We start from the raw sequence: 24,932 nt of genomic DNA, 5'->3' as shown, positions 1-24,932 counted from the left end.
TCACTACTTGATCGTCTGCAAAACTTAACGTATATAGGTATTCGTTCCGTACCGGTACTCCCATGCCTTCGCATTTTCTTTTCCATGTAGTCAAGGCTTTCTCTAAGTATATTTTGAATAGGGTTGGAGATGTGGAACAACCCTGCAGGAGCCCTTTTGTTGTGGTGAAGTCTCCTATGATTCTTGTTCCCATTTTAATGGACACTTTATTTTCTTTATACAGAGCTTTTGTAGCTTCTATGAGTTCCGTCAAATTTTAATACACAGAGTAAATATTTAACGTTAAAATTTTACTCTAGAGTAAAGGTTTAACGTTAAAATTGTACTGTAGTGTAAAAATTTGACGTTATGATTCTACTATAGAGTTAAAAATATATGACGGAGTAAAAATTTAACGTTACACTGCAACAGGCAACAAAATGTCTAATCTCTAGAATGAAGAAGACGATGTTGAATGAAACTTTCATGAAACTGGCATGACCAAAAATATGCATTTTCAAACTCTCTAACTCTAGTGCTATTAGTCTTATTGTTTTTATTATTGTTTGTTGGCTTATTAATGTGCAGACAAATGGATTTAGTGTTTTCTAATTTTTTCAGTATTTCAGTAAGTAATTTTATATTTTTAACTACGACTAAAAAGCTTTATTTTTTTTTATTCGAATAAAATTTATTTAAAAACTAAATAATTGTAGGCCCAAGTTGTTTGTTAAGAAAATTACTTCTTTTTCAAATTGTTTTATATTGTTTAAAAATAATTACATATGATTACGTATAATGGTTATCCCTAAGTACCTAGATACCAATTTAGTAAAATAATTCCACCTTTTATTGCATAAATATCAAATGAGATCAAGTTTTGTTATCAGTCTCTTTTGATTGATAGCTGGTGATATAAAGTTTTACAAACATTACGCCTCTATGAATAATTTAGATCAACTGAACTATTTTTGTTACATTAAATACAAAAATGAAGCCATTAGATATGTATGACATTCGAAAAAAACGACTTCGAAATTACTCAATATTATTAATTTAATATCGAGAAATTTAGACATAAAAAACTGTATAGAAAAAGAAACTAAAATAACATACCGCAAAGCTGCTCAATAACAGTAAATAAAAAGTCATAAAATGTTTACCGTTTAGATGAGTAGTCGCTTTGAAGGAGTACAAACTCGGGGAAATTACGTCAAAGAAATATCAACAGTTAAGTCGTATCATTTACTTACTTATCCAGATTTTCTAACCATAACATTATGTAACTTGATTAAAACTAATTTTTTTAAATTCTTCATTACTGATAAGTATTAATTTAATTCTTGAACAACTGGATTTTGTATCTCTTACATGTTCTGATGTTCTGTTATATATATATATATATATATATATATATATATATATATATATATATATATATATATATATGTATATACATATATATATATACATATATATATATATATATATATATACTCATGGACAAAAATATCGAATATTTTGGAATTTTCCAATTTTTTTTTTGTAGTCACTATTATTTCAAAATAATTTTAGATTACTGATAATACTCATATAGTAGGCTGATGTACTCAACTGGTTTGAAATATTTTGATGTTTATTTTGACGTTTATTCCGTGGTTAGTGTCATTCGTACATTTTGTCATAAAAATCCTTCTTCACGTAAAGGAAAAAATCATACTAATTCGGGTATTTTTAGTTTAATTTATTAGGCTCAATTAAATATTGTTTTGATTTAACTAAGTTTAAAAACAAGTATCCCACCAATTCGGCACTGCGATGAAGTCTAAGTAGCACATATTGTAATTTTATACGAGGAAGGATATGCACAAAAAGGTATCGCACGACGTCTCAGCAGAACTGAATCTATAGTTTCAAATACTCTAAAAAGGTACCGCGAAAAGCAAACTTTGTACGAAGGCTTGGTCAAGGACGCCCAAGGTGCACAATCGCAATTGATGACCGTTTTTTGGTTCTTAATTCTACACGAAATCGTTCATTGACATCAATGCACCTCATAAATGAGCTATTAAATGTTAGACAAGGTAATGTGAGTTCACAAACAGTTAGACGAAGATGAAAAGAAGCAAACTTAAAGCCTAGACGCCCCGCCAAAGTTCCACGTCTTCTCCAAAATCATAAAGCTCGTCGTTTAGAATTTGCAAGAACACATATTTAGTGGAATATCGACAACTGGAAAAACGTTCTTTTCACTGATGAGACCAGAATCCTATTATGGAAGCCAGATGGTCAAAACTACGTCTACAGAAGAGTGGGAGAACGATTCGCCAGTTGCAGTCTCACCCAGACCGTTAGTTTTGGAGTTGATGGCATAATTCTTTGGGAAGGTATTAGTTGGGAGGTACGTGGCGCACTTGTGGAAGTGATTGGACGGATGACTGGTGATTCTTACGTTTAAAACATCCTGCTAGATCATGTCTTATGTTGGTTACATAGGATACGAAAGATTCACGTTAATGCATGATAATGCTCGACCACATGCCGCTGTCATAGTGAGTAATTATCTTGATGAGGTCCAAATTCTAATATTGGATTGGCCACCGTCTAGCCCGGATTTAAATCCAATAGAGCACACGTGGGATCATCTAAAACGCAGCCTACAACAAAGAAATCCCTTTCCAAATACGATAGAACAGCTTCGGCTTGCTGCACAGGATGAATGGAATGCAATTTCCCAAGGATGTCTCCAAAATTTACTTGCAAGCATGCTGAGAAAGATGCAAGCAGCAATAAGAGCTGGAGTGGGGAATACTCGTTATTGATCATGCACTTCTTTCAGTTTAAACCAGATGTTTAAGCAATTTAAATTATCATTTAAGTTTAGAGTAAAATAACCTTATTTACCTAATATTAAACATTTATTTTTTTCACAATTTTCTCCGCGTAAAAACTTAAAATTGTTCATTAAACATTATTAAAATAAATTCTATTTTACAATAAACGACTTGCTTGACCAGAATTTATTTTGTAAAAACAAAAATTTGAAAATTTCAAAATATTCGATATTTTTGTCCATGAATGTATATGTGTGTGTGTGTGTGTGTGTGTGTGTGTGTGTGTGTGTATGTGTGTGTGAGAGAGAGAGAGATGGCATTAAACAAAAAATCTTTTTGCCACAGAAAATGAATGTATATATATATGTATATATATATATATATATATTATATATATATTATATATATATATATATATATATATATATATATATATATGTATATATACTCAGTGATATTAGAAGTGTTACACCCAGAGAAGGAATAATTTCTTGAACTTTATTTTTTTGGCAACATGGTAGATTTACATCAAGAAAGAAACGATAACGTTATCAACGATGTTTATTAACAAGTAATCAAAAAAAATTAATAATGTGTTTGGCGACCCCGTAGCTGAATACACTCCTGTATACGTCTCGACATTGACAAAATAAGATGATTGATATCTGCTTATGGCACCTCGTTCCAAGCAACTTGAATTTACTGTATTAACTGTGCCAGAGTCTGTGGAGGATGGTGAAAAGAGGACAGTCTCCTTCTCATCATATTCCATACATGTTCGATAGGATTTAAATCAGGAGCACGGGGTTGCCACGGCAAAACATTAACACCAGCTTCTTGGAGAAAGTCCATAGTTTGTCGAACAATAGGGGGACGGGCGTTGTCTTGCTGAAAAAGGACGTCTCGACGGCCGTCGAAATAAGGCAGTAAAGTGGTTTGTAAGATGTTATCAACTTAACGCGCAGCTGTCATATTGCCTCGAATAAACACAAGTGGTGATCGGCTACCATAGGCAATAGCCCCCCAAACCATTACTACAACTGTCCTATGTACATGCTTCTCAACAGCAAATCCGATATCTCGTCACTCTCCACGGCGGCGTCTTACCATCCCACGACCATTATGCATTCCTAAACAGAATCGTGATTCATCGCTGAATGCCACATTACGCCATTCTGCCACCCATTGCTGCCGTTCTCTGTACCAATTCAAACGTTGATGACAGTGGTCTGCAGTCAAAGCAAGCACTAGTAGTGGGCAGAATGAAACCAGTCCAAAGGCTCTAATGCGACGGTATAGTATACGTATCCTAACAGGTCTACTCACTACTCTGTGGTACCCTCGGTTGACCAGTTGGTCTTCGTGTTCCTCTACCTTCGTTTGTTCACACACGACAGACACGCATAACCGTCATTACCGTACAATTAACACGACGGCCAATTTCGCGATACGAACCCATATCTTTACACGCAATAATTATACCCCTATCAAAATCGCTAACATGGTGATAATTTTGGTGTCTCCGAACTCGAGGCATTTTCTTACACTAAATATATTTAAACAATACCAACCGGTTTTCATAAATCGGTCTCTTTACAAAAAAATTAAAGATAAAACTCTATTTTTATAAAAAGTAAAAAAGATGAAACATTGGTATCCTAGCATGTTTTAAATATAGTCATTCTGTTGCTAAAAAAACTAAGTTCAAGAAATTATTTCTTCTGGGTGTAACACTTTTAATGTCACTAAGTATATTAAAATTATATATATATATATATATATATATATATATATATATATATATATAAATATATAAATAAATATATATATATATATATATATATATATATATATATATATATATATATATATATATATATATATAACTGTTTTGGATGGGTTGGAGTCAATAAAAGGGCTATTGGTTAACTATTTTTTTAATCTCGAGCTTTCAACTGTGTTTACAATTATTATCAAGAGCTAAAAAAGACAAAATATCTTACAAGGTTGAACTTAAAAGAAAAAACAATTTTTTGTTAACTTACCAAATAAAAATTAGTTTAGTAAGTAAAAATTACTGCTAATACATTTTCAAAATAATTAATATAAAAATGTTTTTATCTAACAAGTGTTTCTCTGAAAATTTTTATAATTTTGAAAACATTTTTTTAATACAAAAACAATTGAATTTATATATAAGTTAAAATAGCAACCAATTACAAATAAGCCTCAATGTCATAAATGCCAACATAAAATTTTTATTTTTGACAATTATATTGCCAAAAGTAAAATTTCGTTTAAACATTCTTTTTTGTTTAGTAACAAAAAAGAAGAAGATTTATTCACCGTTGACAGATGTCTGAAAAAATAAAAAAACATTTTTATATTAATTATTTTGAAAAGTATTAGCAGTAATTTTTACTTACTAAACTAATTTTTATTTGGTAAGTTAACAAAAAATTGTTTTTTCTTTTTAGTTCAACCTTGTAAGATATTTTGTCTTTTTTAGCTCTTGATAATAATTGTAAACACAGTTGAAAGCTCCAGATTAAAAAAATAGTTAACCAATAGCCCTTTTATTGACTCCAACCCATCCAAAACAGTTATTGTATATTTGTTCCAAACGAGTCACAAGTATTCTTTTTTCTTATTCTTATATATATATATATATATATATATATATATATATATATATATATATATATATTTATATATATATATATATATATATATATATATATATATATTTATATATATATATATATATATATATATATATATATATATATTTTATGTCATCATCATCATCATTGGCTCCACAACCCATGGTGGGTCTTGGCCTGCTCAAGGATGTCTCCATTCTCTCCTATTCTTCGCCTTGGCTTTCCAGTGTCGTACTCTCAACATTCTCAAGTCTTCCTCCACCTGATTCCTCAGTCGTGCTCTGGGCTGCCTCTCCTTCTCACTCCATCTATTCTTTGGTTATAAATATGTTTTGGCGGCTCCATCTCATACAGGTTTGTCATACAGGCGGTAAAGTTCGAATATTTTTTATGTAGATATATATATATATATATATATATATATATATATATATATATATATATATATATATATATATATCTACAATGGAAAGATGTATGCTAGGGATAACAAAGAGGGATCGTAAAAGAATTGAATGGATACGGAGGCAAACCCAGGTGACTGATGTAATCCAAAGAATAAAATCCCTGAAATGGCAATGGGCAGGACATATGGCAAGAAGAACAGATAACAGATGGACCACTAGAACAACTATGTGGTACCCCAGGAACGCTAAGAGAGACCAAAGGGGCGCCCAAATCTCAGATGGGATTATGATATTAGAAAATTAACAGGAACAACGTGGTCTCGAATAGCACAAGATAGAAAAATATGGGCGCAAATGAGCGCAAATTATTAGAACAAAGTATAACTAAGACATCGTCGAATAATAATAAGAACATAAAATAACATTGAAATAAGGGAGGCTGCACCGTAATTGGAAACGGTTGATAAAGCTGCACATGATGATGATGATGATATATATATATATATAATGCTTTAAAATAACTTTAATAGTTTATGTTGATAAATGCATGTATTTTTAACAAATAATTAATATCGAAGTTTTTACAAACTTAATTTGATATTTATATCAGTAGTGGTGGAATTTGTATACATAAGTATTCGTTAAAGACAGGTAACTGATGATTAGATCGACGTTTACTCAATACATCTACACGTTACACAATCGCCAAACACATCTAACACTTGTTTATACTGATTGTAAAACAAATAGTTTGAATTCTGAGATTTTGTCACTTGTCGATTTGTAATGTTTCTTTTGTTTACTTTCACTCTACATGTTTATTTAGACCCACACTATTTTTTGTCTTTGAAAATGTTACACCTTTTGGCATGCGGCACGTGCATGTTAGTATACAGTGTGTCTCACTAAAAAGGAACAATTATGGATGTAGGAGACCTGTTTGTTTTGTGAAAAAGTGTAGCACCACAAATATACTACTCTCCAAAATTAACGCACCACCTAAAATGGACCATGATTTTAAAACTATATTTCTTCTGAACTCTTAATTGGATTTCCATGATTTATTTTTCACATTGTAGGTATATTTCTGGTTAATGACTATATTACTGTTTTTTAAGAAATGTCAACGTTTTACTTATATACAGGGTGTAAAAATAAAGTTGTATTTTGTCATCTAATTTTGCAACACCCGGTGGAATGTATTAGAAACAAACGCTACAAACGTTATGAATATTTTAAGATCGCTTCATTCTTTCTTCACATTTTGGTATAAAAATCATAACGATACGTTTATTATCAAAAAAGAAAAGTATGTTCAAAGCATTGCGTGATTTTTTACTCTCCAAAATTAACGCCCGACCTCAACTCTACCATAATTATTAAGCTATTTTTCTTGTGTATCCTTGATTGGATTTCAATAAATTTTTTTGCTTATTGCAGACCTATTTCTAAGTAATTACGGTATTATTGTTTTCTGGGAGGTGTCAACATTTCACCTAATACGGGGTGTAAAAATTTTAATTTTTCATCTTATTTTGCAACACCCTGTGGAATTTACTTAAAGCAAATGCTACATCTAATACTTTAAAAAAGTTTCATTTTTTTTCAACATTTTCGTAAATAAATTATCGATATCTTTATTATCAAAAAATAAAAGTACGTTCAAAGTGTAACGTGACTTTAATTGAATTGTAAAAATTCAAAATTCAATTTCAAGAAATCTGAGCCAAGATGAATGTGTTCAGACAATTACTTAAGCTGATGTAGGCTTAAGTTATCGTGAAATAAGCTTGAGGTTAGGGGTATTTCATATTACAATATCACGAGTTATTCAACGTTTTCGAGAAACAAACGACCATACGAAACGGCGTGGATAAGGAAGAGAAAAACTTACAACGCCACGACAAGATCAGTTTATCAGGCTTCGTGCTATAAGACAACGTTTTCTCACAATGAGACATTCACAAATACAAGTGACAAATGTTCATAATATTCAAATTAGTAGAAACACTATATAAAGGCGTCTCGCTGAACAAGATCTGCAAATAAGGATACCAGTCAGAGCTTTAAACGTAAATCATTGTAGAAGTAAATTACAATTTGCCAGAGAGCACCTTGACTGAAATGTTGATGACTGGAAGTACGTGTTGTTCACTGATGAATCGTGGTATTGCTTATATAGCTCAGTGTGAGAGTTAATCGACGGCCAAGAGAACGCTATGCACAGTGTAATAATATACGACCTATTACTTTATTCAATGGTGGATCTGTAATGGTTTGGGGAGGAATATCTCTTACAGGGCAAACGTAATTGTTGCTTTACGAAGAGATTTCTTAACAGGTGAAAGGTATATTAGACATTTTGTCTAACCATGTAGTTCCATTTGCTCCTTACATAGGAAATAATTCTCTTTTAATGAGAATGTGTGTCTCCTGTCTCTCTTGACGACATAGAAGGTATTGTGAGAGAAGTTTGGGATGCAATTGATCAAGACCAAATACGCTGCTTGATTTTAAGTATGCTTCGCCGCTGTGAAGAAGTAATTAGATGTAGAGGTGGAAATACTGGTTATTAAGTGTTTTTGGGAAAGAGCAATTGTTAAAGAATATTAAGGTTATACTTTCTTAGGCTTTATTGGTATTAAATGTCAATAAAGTTTATGTAAGTAATGTTTTCTTTGCTTTAAATGTTGATAAAAACTTGTTACATTTAAAGTTCTGTATAATCTTTGATAATAGAGATATCGAAATAATTTTTTCACGAAAATCTTAAGAAAGAACAAATTTATCTCAAAATAATAATAAGATGTAGCGTTTATTTCTAATAAATTCCACAGGGTGTTGCAAAAAAGGATGAAAAAACACAACTTTATTTTTACACCCCGTATACGGGTAAAACGTTGATATTTTTCAGAAAACATTAATACATTGATATACTAGGAATAGATCTATAATAGGAAAAAACAACATCAAAATGTAATCATTCGTTCAGAAGAAAAGTAGCTTCAAACTTTTGGTACATTTAAGGTGGTGCGTTAATTTTGGGCATTAGTGTATAAGTAAAAAATATGTACGATATCATGACTGTGTACAACGGAATTTCAACTCTATTTCTTAATCAAAGCTAAACATTAGCTCCTTCAGAAATATATTCCTAATTTTAGAAATTATTAAACTTGAACGATAAAGTAGAATTCGTAGATTTACCATCATCTTACTGTAAGTATGTTTACATAATCAACCTAATGGTTTCTCTTTAATACATGTACAAAAAATGCAAATCAGAAAAACCGGACATTTTTTGTTTGTAGATAATTCGCAATGTGACGAGAGACGTAAACAAAACATCAAAAACGGTCAATTAGAAATGTGTGCACCAATCAGAATAGTCTTAATATTTTGAACTTATATAAATAGTAGTTAGTAGTAATCGACTAAAAGTAATTGTGTTTTTTTAAACAAAATGTGAATTACTCCAGTCGTCAGAGACGAAAATGCCACTGAACCTCTAAAAATCATATAAACAAGTTGAATTTTGCCGATTAATTTTGGGACCCCGAAGAAGTTACAAAAAAGTTCACTACTTTTACCCCCGGACTTCCCCCTAAAATCCCCTCGTAGAGGGGTAAAACGCAAAAAAATCGATTTACCAAGAATCTGTACGCTGCAGAAAAAAATGTTTCAAATAAAAAATGTAACTGAGATAATTGTTAGCACTTTTGTGTAGAATGAACCGTTCTTTCACAAACAACGCTTGAAGCGACCGTCGATTTTGAACGTCAATTACGCGCGCGAAATCAATGTTCAATTAAAATTGTATCAGCTTGACGGTAAAAATTCGATATCTTTTGAATCAAGTGTCATATCGACAAAAATCAAGATGCGTTTTAAAGGTAAAGAGTTCAGCTTCCGTATGCAATTTTTGTATTTTGCCGAAAATAAACTCAGATTTTATAAAGGTGTTAAATAAATAAACGTAGCGCGACTTTTGCCATTTTTTCTGATTCTCATGAGATCAATACAATCTATTCCTTTCATTGACTGGCCACTATAAAGTTTTGATTACTAGAGCCTAACCTTCACAATTTATAGCATGGAATTTTAGTTTTGAGTTTTGGCAACAAATATGAAGCATTTAAAATATGCTTAAAAAACGCTGGATTTAAACTTTCACATAAACGATCTAAAACGTTTAAAACTTTTTTTTTGTTTTCAATTACACTAGTACGTTTTTCAAAAGAACCAAACTTCTGCTATAAACTATACCCAAAATCGTCTTTATGAAGATAATTCCCGTGACTTGCGATCGTTGGTAATGTAAAACAGTAAATTCTGCGTTTTTTATACTTCATATTTCAAATTCTTCATATTTATTACCACAACTTAAAATTGAAATTTCATGTCATAGGTTTTAAAGATTGATCTCTAAAAATGGAAATTTTACTACGAATGGTCAATGAAAGTGATCAATTTCAAAAGTTGTCGCAATTTCAGATGATATTATTTTGTGATCGTATGGTTGCCAAAATGGGTGAAAAAAGAAGTCTTGCCTGTAGTAGCAGGCGCATCCATGAAAAATAGTCCACTGCTTTATTTTGTGATTGCACGCATACTTCTGTCATACGCAATGCGTTGTTGTGGACCAAACTGCGGAAGATTTCTATGAAGAAATGTCCCCAGTTCGCCAGAATCAAAGTGTTTTTCTCGTTGCAAATCACAATCGAAAAGGTCGTTCGCTGGTCGGTTTGGAGCAGGCATTCTCAGTTACACCAGTGCAGTGGCTTGTTAGCTATTGCCAAACATATGTCTTCAATCAAAATCAATGCCTCATTATACACGTTTGGTGTGAATTGACCGGATTTTAATTTGCATTGCGCAATTGTTGTATAATATCTTCACTCATGTAGTCATTGTATTTTTCCCAATTAGATTAGATGGGAAGCAGTTTGTCAATATTATGGCAAATAACGACGTGAAAATGCGTTTGAATTTATTAGATGTCAATCAGTGATCCGATTGAACCAATATTAATATTGACGGTGATCACCAATTTGCTGAGGAAAAAGTGAAAGAAATCAGCATTCGAGAATTGTTGAAATCGATTTTAATTCCATTCACGATGATATACGATTGAATTCAGTTCGATTGAATTATTTATCTAAATTAATTTAACTCACAATGAAAATTATTCAAAAAACGCTCTCAAATATAAAAATACGCACAATATTGTCTGTTTAATGTGAGCCGGACATGAACTTCACAATTTACATAAGTTCTTATGTAAACACAAAGCTATAACTGATGCTCTTAGCATACTTGGTTGAGCTCCCCAATTTGTTTTAGTTAGTTATTTCTTGAGGGAATCTTTGCGTTCATGTTTGTCTGTATGTTTATCTTTTTTTGGCTTGATGGTTGTTTAGATAATAGGCGCAGACTTAAGCTTTTTTTGAGTTTGGCCTTCCGAATTTTTCCTGTAGCGCTCTGCTAGTTCTTCCATCGCCGCTGAAAATTTCGGTGTCGGCGAAAATTTTCAAAATCTCTTTCCTGTGTAACCACCACCGTATCATCAGCATAAATTAAGCGCCACGTATCAAAGTGATTTGGTAAGTCGTTAGTGTAAATTTTTAGCTAAGTAGAAAGGAAAGATTTAATATTATTTTTTTAACAAATGATACTACTTACACATAATTCTCTACATTGTTGCCGCCAAGCTTAAACCGATCCGATCTTTTGAGATTGAGGTATATTTGAATAAACCTAGACTAGTTGCTTTGTAACATTCCTTCTTAAATTTGAATTGATTAATATATCCTGCAAATTACCGAAAGTTCGCAATGATTAGTCGACAATCTACATACTGGATCTGTAATAATTGTGTTTATACTGTAATACTTCTCCTCTATCAATTCGCTGACCCAATCCGTAAGTACCGGCTACATTTTTGAACTTTTCACTACAAACTTGTGTCTTGAAGTCACCTATCATAATATTCATTTCGTGAGTTTTGCTTGATATCAGCACTTATCTCAGTTATTCATAGAATTCAAGAACTTTTTGATCCGGTTTGTCCGCACTGGGAGAATCCACTTGGAACTATGTTTATATTTATGGCACTTCCGCTAATTCTACAAGAATTATTCTATGTGATAGCCTATCAGAATAGGCAATCACATTCCTAACATATTTAGTTATTTGATCCTTAATAAGTATGCCTATTGCATTTCTAATGTTATGGATTCTCGTCAGTTTTACCGGAATAGTAAAAAGTTGACCCATTGATATTACGTAAACCATTATTTGGCCACACGTCTCACTTACTCCCATCATTGAGATCATTGAGTCTTTCTGTCTCTTTTGCAGCACTAGCAAGTTTGCCAGCTGCAAATAAACTGCGTACATTTCAGGTCGCTATCTTGCTAAATAAATTCTAACACCTGCCAGGGATTGATGGCCAGTCTTTTTTTTTCTTCCTTGACATGTTTGAGTTTATAAGCACAAGTCTAAAATATCCTGAGGAGTACCATCTAACATATAGCTCTTCATCTTAAGTTTTGGTCTTCATACTCGATCAGCAGAGCCTCGTTTGTAGAAACAGGATGTACCAAGTCCGTTATGGACAAAGGGTGAAGTTTGTTTAAACAGTTAAAAATATATTATTTGAATTAAAAATTCAAATTTTTTATTGTATTCTAATTGATTTTCTACTGAATAAGACAACTTTAAGGCTTTATCATTAAATGAAAGTAACTACTCTTCTTAGTTATTATAAAAAAAATTAGCTACGAATTTACAAAATATATTTTTTTATCTAATCGCCTCAGATTAACTTTCTATTTCTTTCAAATTTTTGTAAAAAATATTTTCAAATATGTAAAAATATTTTGTCTACCTCTGGAAAAAAATCATATCTGAGATAAACAATTTGAATAATTTTTAAACTTACTGATGCAACAAGCTGAAATTGTAAGGGTTAAGCACCACAAAACCCCCCTTTAAGAGCAATCACAAAAGCATAAGTTCATTTTTACAAAAGTTATAAACAATTAACGATTTTGCTTTCTTTTACTGTTTTTAGAGCAACGAATTAATAAAAAAAGGCATATGTTTATATTAACAAAAAGGTATATATTAAAGAAAAACGACGTCTATTGAAAAAAGTATCCATTGAGATGTCTTGAACCCTCTTAAATTTTGCTTATTTACTTGGGGTAAATGTTTGCTGATAAAGTTTGACCACGTTGCTTTAGATTACAACTAAACTGTATTTTAATATTAACATAAAACCTCTGTAGATAATTTCCATATGTTCCGAAATAGAGATTTTTTATAATTGTATAAATGTGAGACATTCGGTATTTGCAAGGAATTATTGTTAAATGCATGTTTTCAGCTCCAGTGGCTCCTATCATTATCCCAGAAGAATGTAATGCTGAAAATAATTCTGTTACAGTAGCTTGGCAACCTCCTAGCCTGAGTCACGTAGAAGGGTATGTTTTGGAATTGGATGACGGTAACGGTGGTGATTTTAGGGTGAGTTAGTATATATTATATATTAATATTTATAGTCTTATAAGATGCATATTACAAAAAAATATTTATGTTATGGTTACTTTCCATAAAATATAATAATTTAAACTTAAAATGTTACATGAAAATAGCTTTAGAACCACATAACGAAACGGTACAAAGAAGTAAAAATAGCCCCGTTTTTGTTTAATTTCCAATTCTTTAATTAAAATTTTATTTGCACCGAGTATTGAGTATTAGAGTATTAAATCCAGCTTTACTTTGATTTAAGTGGGTATTGACTTTTAATTAAATTTAATTTTTCACAAAACTTAATCAAGTCTTTAACATTTTTTAAAAAACAGTTTAAAAAATGGGACGTTCACGTTGACATACTATTATAGCAACGTGAGCGTTATTTTATTTATTTTATTAACATTCAATGTGACAAACGATATAACGCCTATTTAGAGAATCTTGATGTTACGGAGGAGCTTTTGAAAAAACTAGAGTCTAATGTCCAACATAATTTTGTGGAGGGCCAGGTTTAGTATTTTTGTAGACGTAGCGGGCCAAAAGAAATACCCAATAGCCATTAAAATCTAAAAGCATCTGTTTTATAAATAATTTCACTTAGCTTAGTTAAAATCTAATGAGATGACTTGCCCCTTTTGCTTTTGCTTGCACAATACATCTATGTCAGCTGATATTTTAGAAGTGGCTATGCGCAGAATACCTGTAAGATGGCTGTCTGTTAAAACTGATCTGGTTTTTAATTTATTATGTTTCATGCGTAAAAAAAGCTGTTCGCAATTATATGTACTGCCAAATAAGGAAATTTGTTAAGGAGCTAAGTGGATAAGGTTTTTGTATCGGTTATGGCTAATATACTTTTTGTAAAATTCAATAAATCAATTTGGAAGGCACTTTAACTAATTCCTTAATCTTTGCAACAACGACGCGTAGTTATTTAAGTCCAATGTCTCTTGATTTCTGGAAGATAAGGTCTCCCAACGAACTAACTGCTTTTATAACTGTTTCTCCATAATATGAGCTTCTTAGTGAAAGCTTGAACATGCTCATAAAACTGCAAACATAGTTGATCTTTTCCTTGCCGTTTTAAGTTAAGGTCAGAGAGATACTTAGTTAGAAATATCAACCAGAAAAGCAAAATCAGCCAACCACTGCTCATCAGATAGAAAACTCTGACTCAAGTACACAATCTCTTTGTGATCTAAGGCTACATATGACAGAAGTGCCTTTAATTCAGGACTCATCTGCGTTTAATATTAACTGTCCGCACTACTTTATCTATCACAGGTTTCATTTCGAGTACTTTTGCACACAACTTGGTTCTTGGTATATAACACAATGATACTGTATTTTTTTGAAGCTATTGCATATTAAAGCCACAAAACCATTTGCTTTTCGTGCCATTGCTGATGCATTTTCAGTAGTTAAGCGGTAAAGATTTTCGATTTAGAGTTCATATTTTTCTTTGCAATTTATTACTTCTTCGTAGATGTCTTTTCCTGTAGTTATATCTTTCATTGGACACAAATCAAGTAATTCCTCGATCACAGTATAAGTCTTCTGTTACTCCTCTCGCATAAACTGTTAACTGCGCTGTATCGGATGTATCAGTACTTTCGTCGAGAGTGAAACTATAGAAAACACATTTCTTCAGTTGTGTTTTTAAAGACGATTCGATATTGTTGGCCATGTCATAAATTCTTTTTGTTATGGTTTGATGTGATAAGTTTGTATTTTGAACTAGTGTTTTTTGCTCTGTACAAATTCCTTGAGAAATTCTCCGTCCGATAAGGGTTTGCTTCTCTTGGTAATGGCTTCTGCTATCTTGAAGCTGATTTTTGTAACTGTCTCGAAGTTTTCTTTTAGGTATTTTGAACATTGCCTGTTGACCTATCATGTTTTTCTTTGATGAATTTACACGATCAATTCGAATTTGACTTTTGTATTCATAGTGTATAGAAACATGTTTTGTAGATTAATTAATGACGCTTAATATTGTACTCCTTACAAACTGATATTTGGTCATGACATATGAGACACAGTATGCTTCCATTTTGTTCTATGACAAAATAGGTTTTAGTCCAACTGTCTTTCAATATTCGACATTTGTGTCAATTTCACGCTTTTTTTCTGATAACATCCTATTCTGAAATAAACTTTTGACTAAGTAAGTGATGCTGCGTTGCGGAGAGCGGAGAGTATCTGCTCCCGACGCCGTCGCGACTTTCGCATGCCTCGCCTCGCGCTATATCGATATCTATATTCAACTCGCGGCGCGGGCGGATGAACAACTTACGCGAGCCACATTGTGGCCCGGCCACAATACGCGTAGTATCGGCGCGTAGACACGTATCCACTGGTCACACCGGACCAGATAGCCTGCAGAATAATTTCTCTTTCTAGAGCTCCACGAGATCAACAGCATACATGATACATTAAAAAAGAAAGCAGCCTACGTTAAGAAACGCCACTCAATACAAAATTCTCTGGCGCCTTTACCAACAAAGAATTCTTAACTGTTATAAACGACATCGAAACAGGCAAAACACCAGAGTTTGATCAAATACATCCTGAGTTTCTTCTATGATGCGACAGAACAACGCAAAAGTGCCACACCAAATTCTGTTCAAACATTTTATTAACAGAAATCTTACAGAAAGCTTTTAAAACAAAGATAATTGCCATATTGAAACAAACACTCGACAACCAGAGAGTTACAGAAAAATAACGGTTTTAAGCTGCTGCTATAAACTTCTAGAGAGAATGCTGCTTAATAGAATAAGACCAAAAATCCTAAACACCATCCCCTCAGAACAAGTTGGCTTTAGGCCAAATAGAAGACCAAGTATTGAGTATTTTTACACACATAGAAGCTGGTTTCCAAAACCAAGAAAAAATATCAGTTGTCTTCGTAGATTTAACTATTATTTATTACACATTTTCAAATGAATTGACATATCTTCTTTATAAACTCGTTAAGTTGATTATGTGCCGTAACATAGTGAGATCAATTAGCAACATGCTCTTAGATAAATACTTGGGCGTCGCACAATTCAACAATATAAGCAAACAGAGGAATTTTAAATAACGGACTACCACACGGATCTGTTTTGGTCCCCACTCTATTCAACTTTCATATATCCGACCTTTCCAACACTGCTTACGGAAATTTGGATACCCTGGTGGTCTAACTCTAGCTGTCCAATATAAAAGCTTTGCAGCTACCGAGACAATCTTAATAGATGATTTGTCCACTCTGAATGAATAATTTAAGAAATGGAAACTTATGCCAAACCTAAATATGACTGAAGTACCACCTTAATACTAGGGAAGCAAACCACCAACTAAACGTATTTCTTAATAATACTGTGCTCAAACACCAGAACTTCTAAATAACTTGAAGTGACTTTATACACAACCTTATCTTTCAAAAAACATATTAAAACTACCGCCTCCAACATAAGGACGCACAACAATATTATCCAAAAGCTTCGGCGAACACATTACTTCAGCTCTGAGCCTGGTATAATACTTATCTGATTACTGCGCACCAGTTTGGTTGGATAGCGCCAACTCTAAAATGATTGACATAAGTATATAAATGAGGATGGTTACTGGTTGTATCAGGTCTACTCTCGTGTTCTGGCTTGCAACATTTAACCATGTAGTCCCATTCTCTCTGCGCAGACAGCAGTTAAAATATTCAGCGTTAAACATTTCAAGAAGTTTCACTTAATAGTTATTGCAAAATTGAAATTGTTTATCCCAAAAAGCTTTATCTAAAATCTACAACGTTATTATGCATAAACTATTGATTGAAATAAATGGAAGAAAAAGGTTTATTTTAATTAAGTTATTTAACGAATAAAAAGTTTATGTTAAATATTGTAAAATAGGTTTGCAAAAGTATCGTTATTTTAAGCGTATAAACAATTACAATAACTCAAATGCAATGTTGGCATTTTTACACCAATTAAAAAAAAACAGATAACTTAAAACTCAAGTTAGCCCTTTTTTTCAAAAACACATTGGGGCTTTGTTGATAACCAATAAGCAATTTAAAAAAAGAACCATTTGAAAGATGAAGAGTTGAGACAAAAAATTTTAAAAACGGTTACTTTCAAAATGAGCCATTCGTTACGCACAAAAGATAAAGGGTTTAAAAGCGAAGCGATTTTACTATTTCAAAAACTAAATTTATAAATTCAAATTTATAAAAGTCGCAATATCTCTGGTTGAATCAATGAAAATTGATGTTTTTTGGTAGATTCTGAAGAGTTGAAGGTAGACTGCAGCCTTGCCTTAGTTCCTTATTCATCAAAAAGTTCTCGGGGAACTGGTTGTTTATCTTTATTTCTGATTAAACATCATTGTAGAATCGTTGTATTACTTTCACAAGTGAAATATTAAGAGATAAACTTTCCTTGTTTCATGGTCTACATAGAGGTATTATTGTAATCATAAGTTTTTGTGAAATCCACAAATAATAGATGAGTTGGTCTATGCCTAGCCATTCTTTTTTTTTTATTTAGTTGGGTTAAAGTGTAAATATGGTCGATGCAAGATCGTCTAATGCGAAATCCTGCTTGCTGCTCCAGCTCAAGTGGTTCCAGCTGAAGTGATTTCTATTCGTTTTCGACTAGGGTTTTCATAACTTTTTCGTACCTAATCTACCAAGAGTGCTGGTAACTGAGATGCAGCGGTAGTTCTAACAATCTGCATTATCCCATTTTTTATGGATCGGTGTAATCCATCCTTCTTTCCATCTTTCAGGTATATTTTCTCAGTTTAATTACTTATTAAAAACTTCGGTCATCCCATTAACAAGCATTAGTATTACATTTTTCACAGGTTCAGCAGGAATTCATTCTGGTCCATAGGCTCATTTATTTTTCATGATTTTTATAAGTTTGGCAGTTAGGTCGTCTCCAATGTTAACTTCTGGTTAATGGATTTTGTTGAAAATTTTCAGGTCGGGACGTTTGTAGTTCTTTTGCGTAGTGACTTTTAAATACATCGATGTTGATGGAACAGTGTCAAGAAATTCAAGAACTCAAAAATAGATACGACACGTTTAACATGTATAAAAAATTGAAAGAAGCGGCTGGCATATTTAATGCAATACAAATTGTACTTCTACATGATGAACATGGTTAAGTAATATTTTAAGTAGAGGACAAACTTAAAGAATGGAAAAATTACATTACAAATCTATTCGACAATAGGATTAGTTCACCTCCGGATATTACTAACTGCGACAGATCCGTAATAATACGCTCTGAGGTAACACGAGCCATACAATCAGCAAAAAATGGTAAAACGACAGGTCCTGATAAAATTTCAAGTGAAATATACAATATTATAAATGATAGCAATGTTTTAGAGGAGGTGCTAATTATCAAACCATCAGTTTGTTAAGTCATTTACTGAAAGTTTTTTCTAAAGGTAATACATGGCCGTATCTATAATAAATGCGAGGAATACCTAAGTGACACACAGTTTGGTTTCCGTAACGGGTTTGGAATGAGTGAGGCATTGTTTGGGATGAACACACTTGCTTAAAGATGTCGGAATATATCTGTAGACATATACTGTTGTTTTATTGACTTCCAAAAGGCACTTGATCATGTTAAGCACTCTATGTTGATCGAAGTTCTAAAATACATTGGCTTGGATGGCATAATGGAGACATTCGCATAATTGCAAATTTGTATTGGAATCAAACATCAGTTTTAGTAGATGGTTTGGAATCACAGGCTCTTAATATTAATATTAAAAGAGAAGTACCACAGAGATGCATCTTATCGCCCTTGCTTTTAAAATACTTACTCCGAAAGAATTTTCAGAAATGCAGTTTCTGAAAAACAGGTAAGAATAATTGTGAACGGTAAAGTCAATCAACAATTTGCGATATGTGGATGACACAGTAGTCTTAGCATCTACTCAAGAAGAAAGTTGTAAGGAAGCAGGTCTGGATCTGAACATGCGGAAAACGAAAATACTGGTAATAAGTAAACAACAGAATATAAGACCGGCTTTATATGTAAATAGTACCAAACTTGAGCAAGTTTATCAAATTGTTTACCTTGGATATCAATTAAACTGTAACGCATAGAGTTATGGTGAAATTAGATCCAGAATTGAGCAGGCCAAAGCTGCTTTTAGAAGGATGTTCAAGGTATTGTGTGACAGAGACCTTAAATTGGCATTGCGGATCTGCCTACTTCGCTGCTACGTGTTCTCGGTCTTACTTTATGGTGTCGAGTCTTGGACTGTGAATAAAAATGATCTAAATCGCCCTGAGGCTTTCGAAATGTGGTACTTTAGAATAATTTTAAAAGTTTCTTGGGTGGAGAAGAGAACACAATACTTGAAAGTCTCAGCCAGACTACTAAGATTATAAACAGCATCAAGAAGAGAAAGCTGGAGTACTTTCGACATGTAATGAGAGGTCCCAAATATAGATTGCTAGAATATATTATGCAAGGGAAAATAGCAGGCAAACGCAGTCCAGGACAAAGAAAGACTTCATGGTTGAAGAACTAGCGGGATTGGTATGATATTGATACAAGCATGTTATTTAGGATGGCAGTGAATAAAATTAAGGTAGCTATGATGGTAACCAACGTTCTGAAAGGATATGGTACATGAAGAAGATGGTTTGTAGGTTTGTTGTATTTATGTTAAAATGTTTTATATATTTTAAATATATTATTTATGGAAAATTATATATTTTTAAATCTGTTATATTATCATGTACCTATATAATGTTAATAAAAATTCCGATGAAATAAGCGGAACAAATACGACAATCCGAGTTTATCCTATAAGTTAAAATTGATAAGAAAATTTAATAATTTACGAAACAAATACGATTTAAAAAATGATCATCTATTTAACTGTTCTGATCAACTGATCTTCTATAAATATATCCTTGTACTTCTTATTCTTAGCTCTAGTGTTGCTACCACAAAACAAATAAGAGTACAAATTAAAAATATTTGTCTAAAAATATCCGTCAAGGATTCTTTTGAGGCTTCAAATAACGATAGTGCCAATTTTTGTTGTCACATCTTTTAATTAATACCCACTAATAATATTACGTTCCACTATTCTGGGAACACCGGAAAAGATGCGTAAATATTTTGGCATGTGCCTCTAGGTCGTTAAAACTTTAATATTTTCGTGTTGATAACTTGTAGGATTATTAATTATAGTTGTTTCCTTAATTATATTAATGTTAATCGTTTTGTCGATTAAATTTTGATAATAGGTATATACGTATAATACTAGAAATGTTTTAAATTAAAAAAACCGTTGTTGTAAACGAAATTTTTTTTAAAAGTCAAAAAACGAAGTTATCCTAATTCTAAGGATAGTTTATGAAAGAAAGATTATTATGTTAAGAATATTAAAAAAATAAAGAAAAGGGATTTTAAATATTGCAAAATAATTTTGCAAAAACATGTTTAATTTTTTTGCTTATAAACAATTAAAATAACTTTTTAACCATTGCCTGCAAGAAAATAATTTTTACATTTTGACATTTACATTTAAAAAGACTGCGTTTTTTTACAAATTTAAAAGAAAAAAAGTTGACCTAGGACAATTTGGGATGAAGTTAGTCCCTTTTTTTAAATTGATACCAGCTTTGTTTATAACAACTAAGAGATCTTATTAGGGCCATCTGAAAGAACATTCTTTAATGTTTTAATGTGGAAAATTCGAAAAAGATTACATTTTAATGGAATTGTTTACAAACTTTCAAAAATGTAGGCCTTAACACTCTCACTGCTGATGTCACGCTTGCGTGACTAAGTTATTTTGCCAGGTGCTGACGAAATACTTGGGTAACATCTGACCAGTTAAATTTAACAGAGCATTTTAAATACAACGTATGCAGCAGATAGTTCACACCTTGTTAGCGTGTTACTAGGGCACAAAGTATTTAAAATATGTTTGCCGTTTTCAGAATTTCCCAATGAGACGGCATTCGCGGCATTCGGACATGCTAGAGTAGGGGATACAAATTAGCGCGGTCAAGTCAGACACGCGTTCACAGAATTCGAGCAGTGTGATTGTATTGTTGCAGTGGAAGGTTGGTTGTCGGCTTATTTATTTTGTTACGTTCACGTGTAGACCGTTTTGTCTTATTAAAATGGCGGACTCTATACCGTGACCTTCAAAATGTAAAAAACGTAAAGTACTGGTGAAAAATACTAATAAACTAAGTGAAAGTGAGATGTTAGCTTTGTTATATGAATCTACTGACGAGGAGGACTTGTTCAGTAGTCATTCTATTGGCAGTAACACTGATTCTGATTTCGAGGGCGTTTCTTCTGAATCCAAGGAGTATTCAGACGATGATAGAGAGAGTAAGTTTTTATATTTTATGTGATAACAATATTATTAATTTTTTTTATTGTTACAGTAAATGAAATGCCGATTCAAATCCAGGATGACGTTCATAACGAAAACGAAACTGTGTTAGAACACTCATTTCCTGACTGGACAAATATTCCTATGAATATGAAAGATTTTATGTTTTCGAAATCAAATGAACTTTTGGTTCAACCAGGTGGCAGTGATCCAATCGATTATTTTAAAATGATATTTGATAACGGCATTTTGGATTTAATCGTTAGCCAAACCAACTTGTATGCAGAAGAGGTATTCCTTTCTAAACATATACGAGAAAAATCAAGAATTACAAAGTGGAAGCCATTTCACGAGAAGAAATGTTAAAATTGATTGCACTATTGATTCACACTGGAACCATCAAATTAAATAGACTCAAGGAGGATTTTCACTACTGGAAATCTCATCCATTATTTAATTTAAAATGTTTTTCGGGGCATATGAGTAGGGATCGTTTCCTCTTAGAAACTCAGCCAGTGGAGAAGAAGTTCAAGATTGATTGTACAAAGTACGACCTATAATAACGTTTTTCAATAATAAAATGTCTGCTGTTTATTATCCTGGAAAAAACCTTTCACTTGATGAGTCAATGGTACTATGGTGTGGACGCTTGCTATTCCGACAATATATCAAGAACAAACGTCATAAGTACGGGATAAAACTCTATATTCTTACAGAGTCAAGTGGTTTAGTTCTAAAATCTTTAGTCTACACTGGAGCCCTGGATGATGCCAGTGGAGAAGGCCAAACAACAAAAGTAGTTTTACAGCTACTTCAGAAATATTTGGACCAAGGACATAGTGTATACATGGACAATTTTTATAATTCGTATGAACTAGCTAAAATATTAACAAATTGAAGTACTTACTGCACTGGAACACTAAATGTGAGAAGGAAGCATAATCCCAAAGATGTTATTGAAAAAAAAACTAAAAAAAGGTGAGCGAATTGCTTGTTTTTCTGATAATATTTTAGTTGGTAAATGGAAGGACAAACGTGACGTTCTTTATATCTCTAATGAATTTGGAAATGAAATGACGGAATTTGTTGATAGAAGGAATAGACCCAGAGAAAAACCTATTGCAAGTTTTAAGTATAATAAGCATATGGGGGTGTCGATAGGCAAGACCAACTAAACTCTTACTACCCCTGTGAAAGAAAATCATTAAGGTGGTACAAGAAGTTGGGCATACATTACATACACTTGATGCTAATGAATTCATACTTGCTACATAAACAATTTGTTTTACGTCCGATGAGCCTTTATGACTACCGACTGTCAGTTTTGGAAAAACTATTAAACATTGGGATGAATAACAAGCCGAGGCCGACAATTAAAACAGTCCACATTATTACCAAAATTTTGCCCAAGGACAAACAAGGAAAAACGGTAAGAAAGTGATGTAGAGTGTGCTCTGGCAAGAAAATCCGTAAAATGACGCTTTACCACTGCCAATAATGTACAGGTGCGCCCGACACGCATGCGTGACATTGATAAAAAAACAACTAACTCTCTCTCTCTATATATATATATATATATATATATATATATATATATATATATATATATATATATATATATATATATATATATTGGCTTCAGTTTAGTATTAAAGCAATTATAAAGCCCAAAATATTAAACTTTTTAGAAAAAAAATGCCGCACCCGGCAATTCATGTATCATAGAAGTCAGCAGCGAAAGTGTTAAAGTCGGCCGGCTTTGAAACTCTCGAAAGCGTGGGAGTGGATGGGGGGAAGGAGCTGTTAACTGTATCCCTGGTACTTGTTTATGAATTTCGACGTTTCTTTTTTAAATTTGTATGGACTTTTTGCGTACATTATGAATATGTATTATTTAAATAACTAAATAAACTGTCTCTATTGTTTAAATAATTTTTTTTTCAGTTTTTTTTTATTAATATTCGAGGTAATTTTTATTGTAAATCATAAATATTTATGATTAATTTATACCTCTTTAATAAACTTCGAAAATAATTTATTTATAATAGATTTTATAAAAAAATTAATTAATTATTATATACCGAAAAGTTTCCATGGCAACCTATTTATGTATAACAATTTTTAAACAAAGTATAAAAAATTGCAGCATTTTTCACTTAAAAACTACTTTTTTGTATAATTTGGTTTCTTTCAAAACGAAAATTATTTTTATGTAAAACGCTTACTTTAAGTTTATTGAAGAAGTATGTATTAATCATAAATATTTATGTTTAAGAATAAAAAATACTTCGAATATTACTAAAAAAAACTGTTTAAATAAAGTAGATGGTTTATTTAACAATTTAGTTATTTAAATAATACAGATTCGTAATTTACGCAAAAGGGCATACGAATTAAAAAAAGAAACGTCCAAATCCATAAACAAGAACTAGAGATGCTGTTAACAGCACCTTCCCACTCCACTGCTTCCGCGAGTTTCAAAGCCGGCGTTTTTTGGGGATCACGATTTTAAAGCTTTGTAAACGATTCCGTTAAAATGAAAGGTTCTTTCAGATGACTCTAATAAGATCTTTTGATTATTATAAACAAAGATGCTATCAATCTTTTAAAAAATTGATAGCAGCAGACTTCGTCACAAATTGTGACAAAAAAAATGCAGGCTTTCCAAATATGAAAAAATCATTTTCTTGCAGGCAATGTTTAAAAGTTAGGGGAAGTGTGCCTATGTTGGACCCCTGCCTATGATGGACCCCCTGCTATAATTTCAAATATGGCGCGGTTACATGCACATTGCCGGTTGCCGCTTGCGCACGAAGTTTGTAGTTTAGTATTTGCAAAGTTTCAGACCATTAGCGGTTATAACAGTAAATTTGTGAAATAAAATTAAAATTTGGCGTTGCTGATCTAATAAAATTTTTTGATAAGTAATATTTTACTGGTAACATACGTTAAGCAAACTGTTGCTTTTGTTTTGTATAACGTGACTACACTTTCTTTGTCAAATACTATACTTTGTTTTAGGTTAGAATGGTCAAAACAAAAGTAACAGAATTAAATTTACTGTCTTGTCTATTTGCCTATGATGGACCCCTTTGTCGTTACCTATGACGGACTAGGGGTCCATCATAGGA

General features: G+C 32.2%; 1 protein-coding gene across 2 annotated transcripts in view; it reads left to right on the top strand.

The window, feature by feature from the left end:
• Positions 1–24,932, top strand: part of Trim9 (E3 ubiquitin-protein ligase Trim9) — a 396,351-nt gene that overhangs the window by 340,284 nt on the left and 31,135 nt on the right. Inside the window, exon 5 of one of the 2 annotated variants that reach the window (XM_072526279.1) lies at positions 13,334–13,413. In XM_072526279.1, coding sequence (XP_072382380.1) covers positions 13,334–13,413 — 80 coding nt within the window. Of the gene's footprint in view, positions 1–13,273; positions 13,414–24,932 lie in introns of both variants that reach the window. The other variant, XM_072526278.1, reaches the window with a different exon arrangement.

The sequence above is a fragment of the Diabrotica undecimpunctata genome, chromosome 3 (genome assembly GCF_040954645.1).
Source record: "Diabrotica undecimpunctata isolate CICGRU chromosome 3, icDiaUnde3, whole genome shotgun sequence".
Taxonomy (NCBI): Eukaryota; Metazoa; Arthropoda; class Insecta; order Coleoptera; family Chrysomelidae; genus Diabrotica; species Diabrotica undecimpunctata.
Note: the sequence above shows the minus strand (reverse complement) of the source record. Positions and strands in the feature narration are given on the sequence as shown.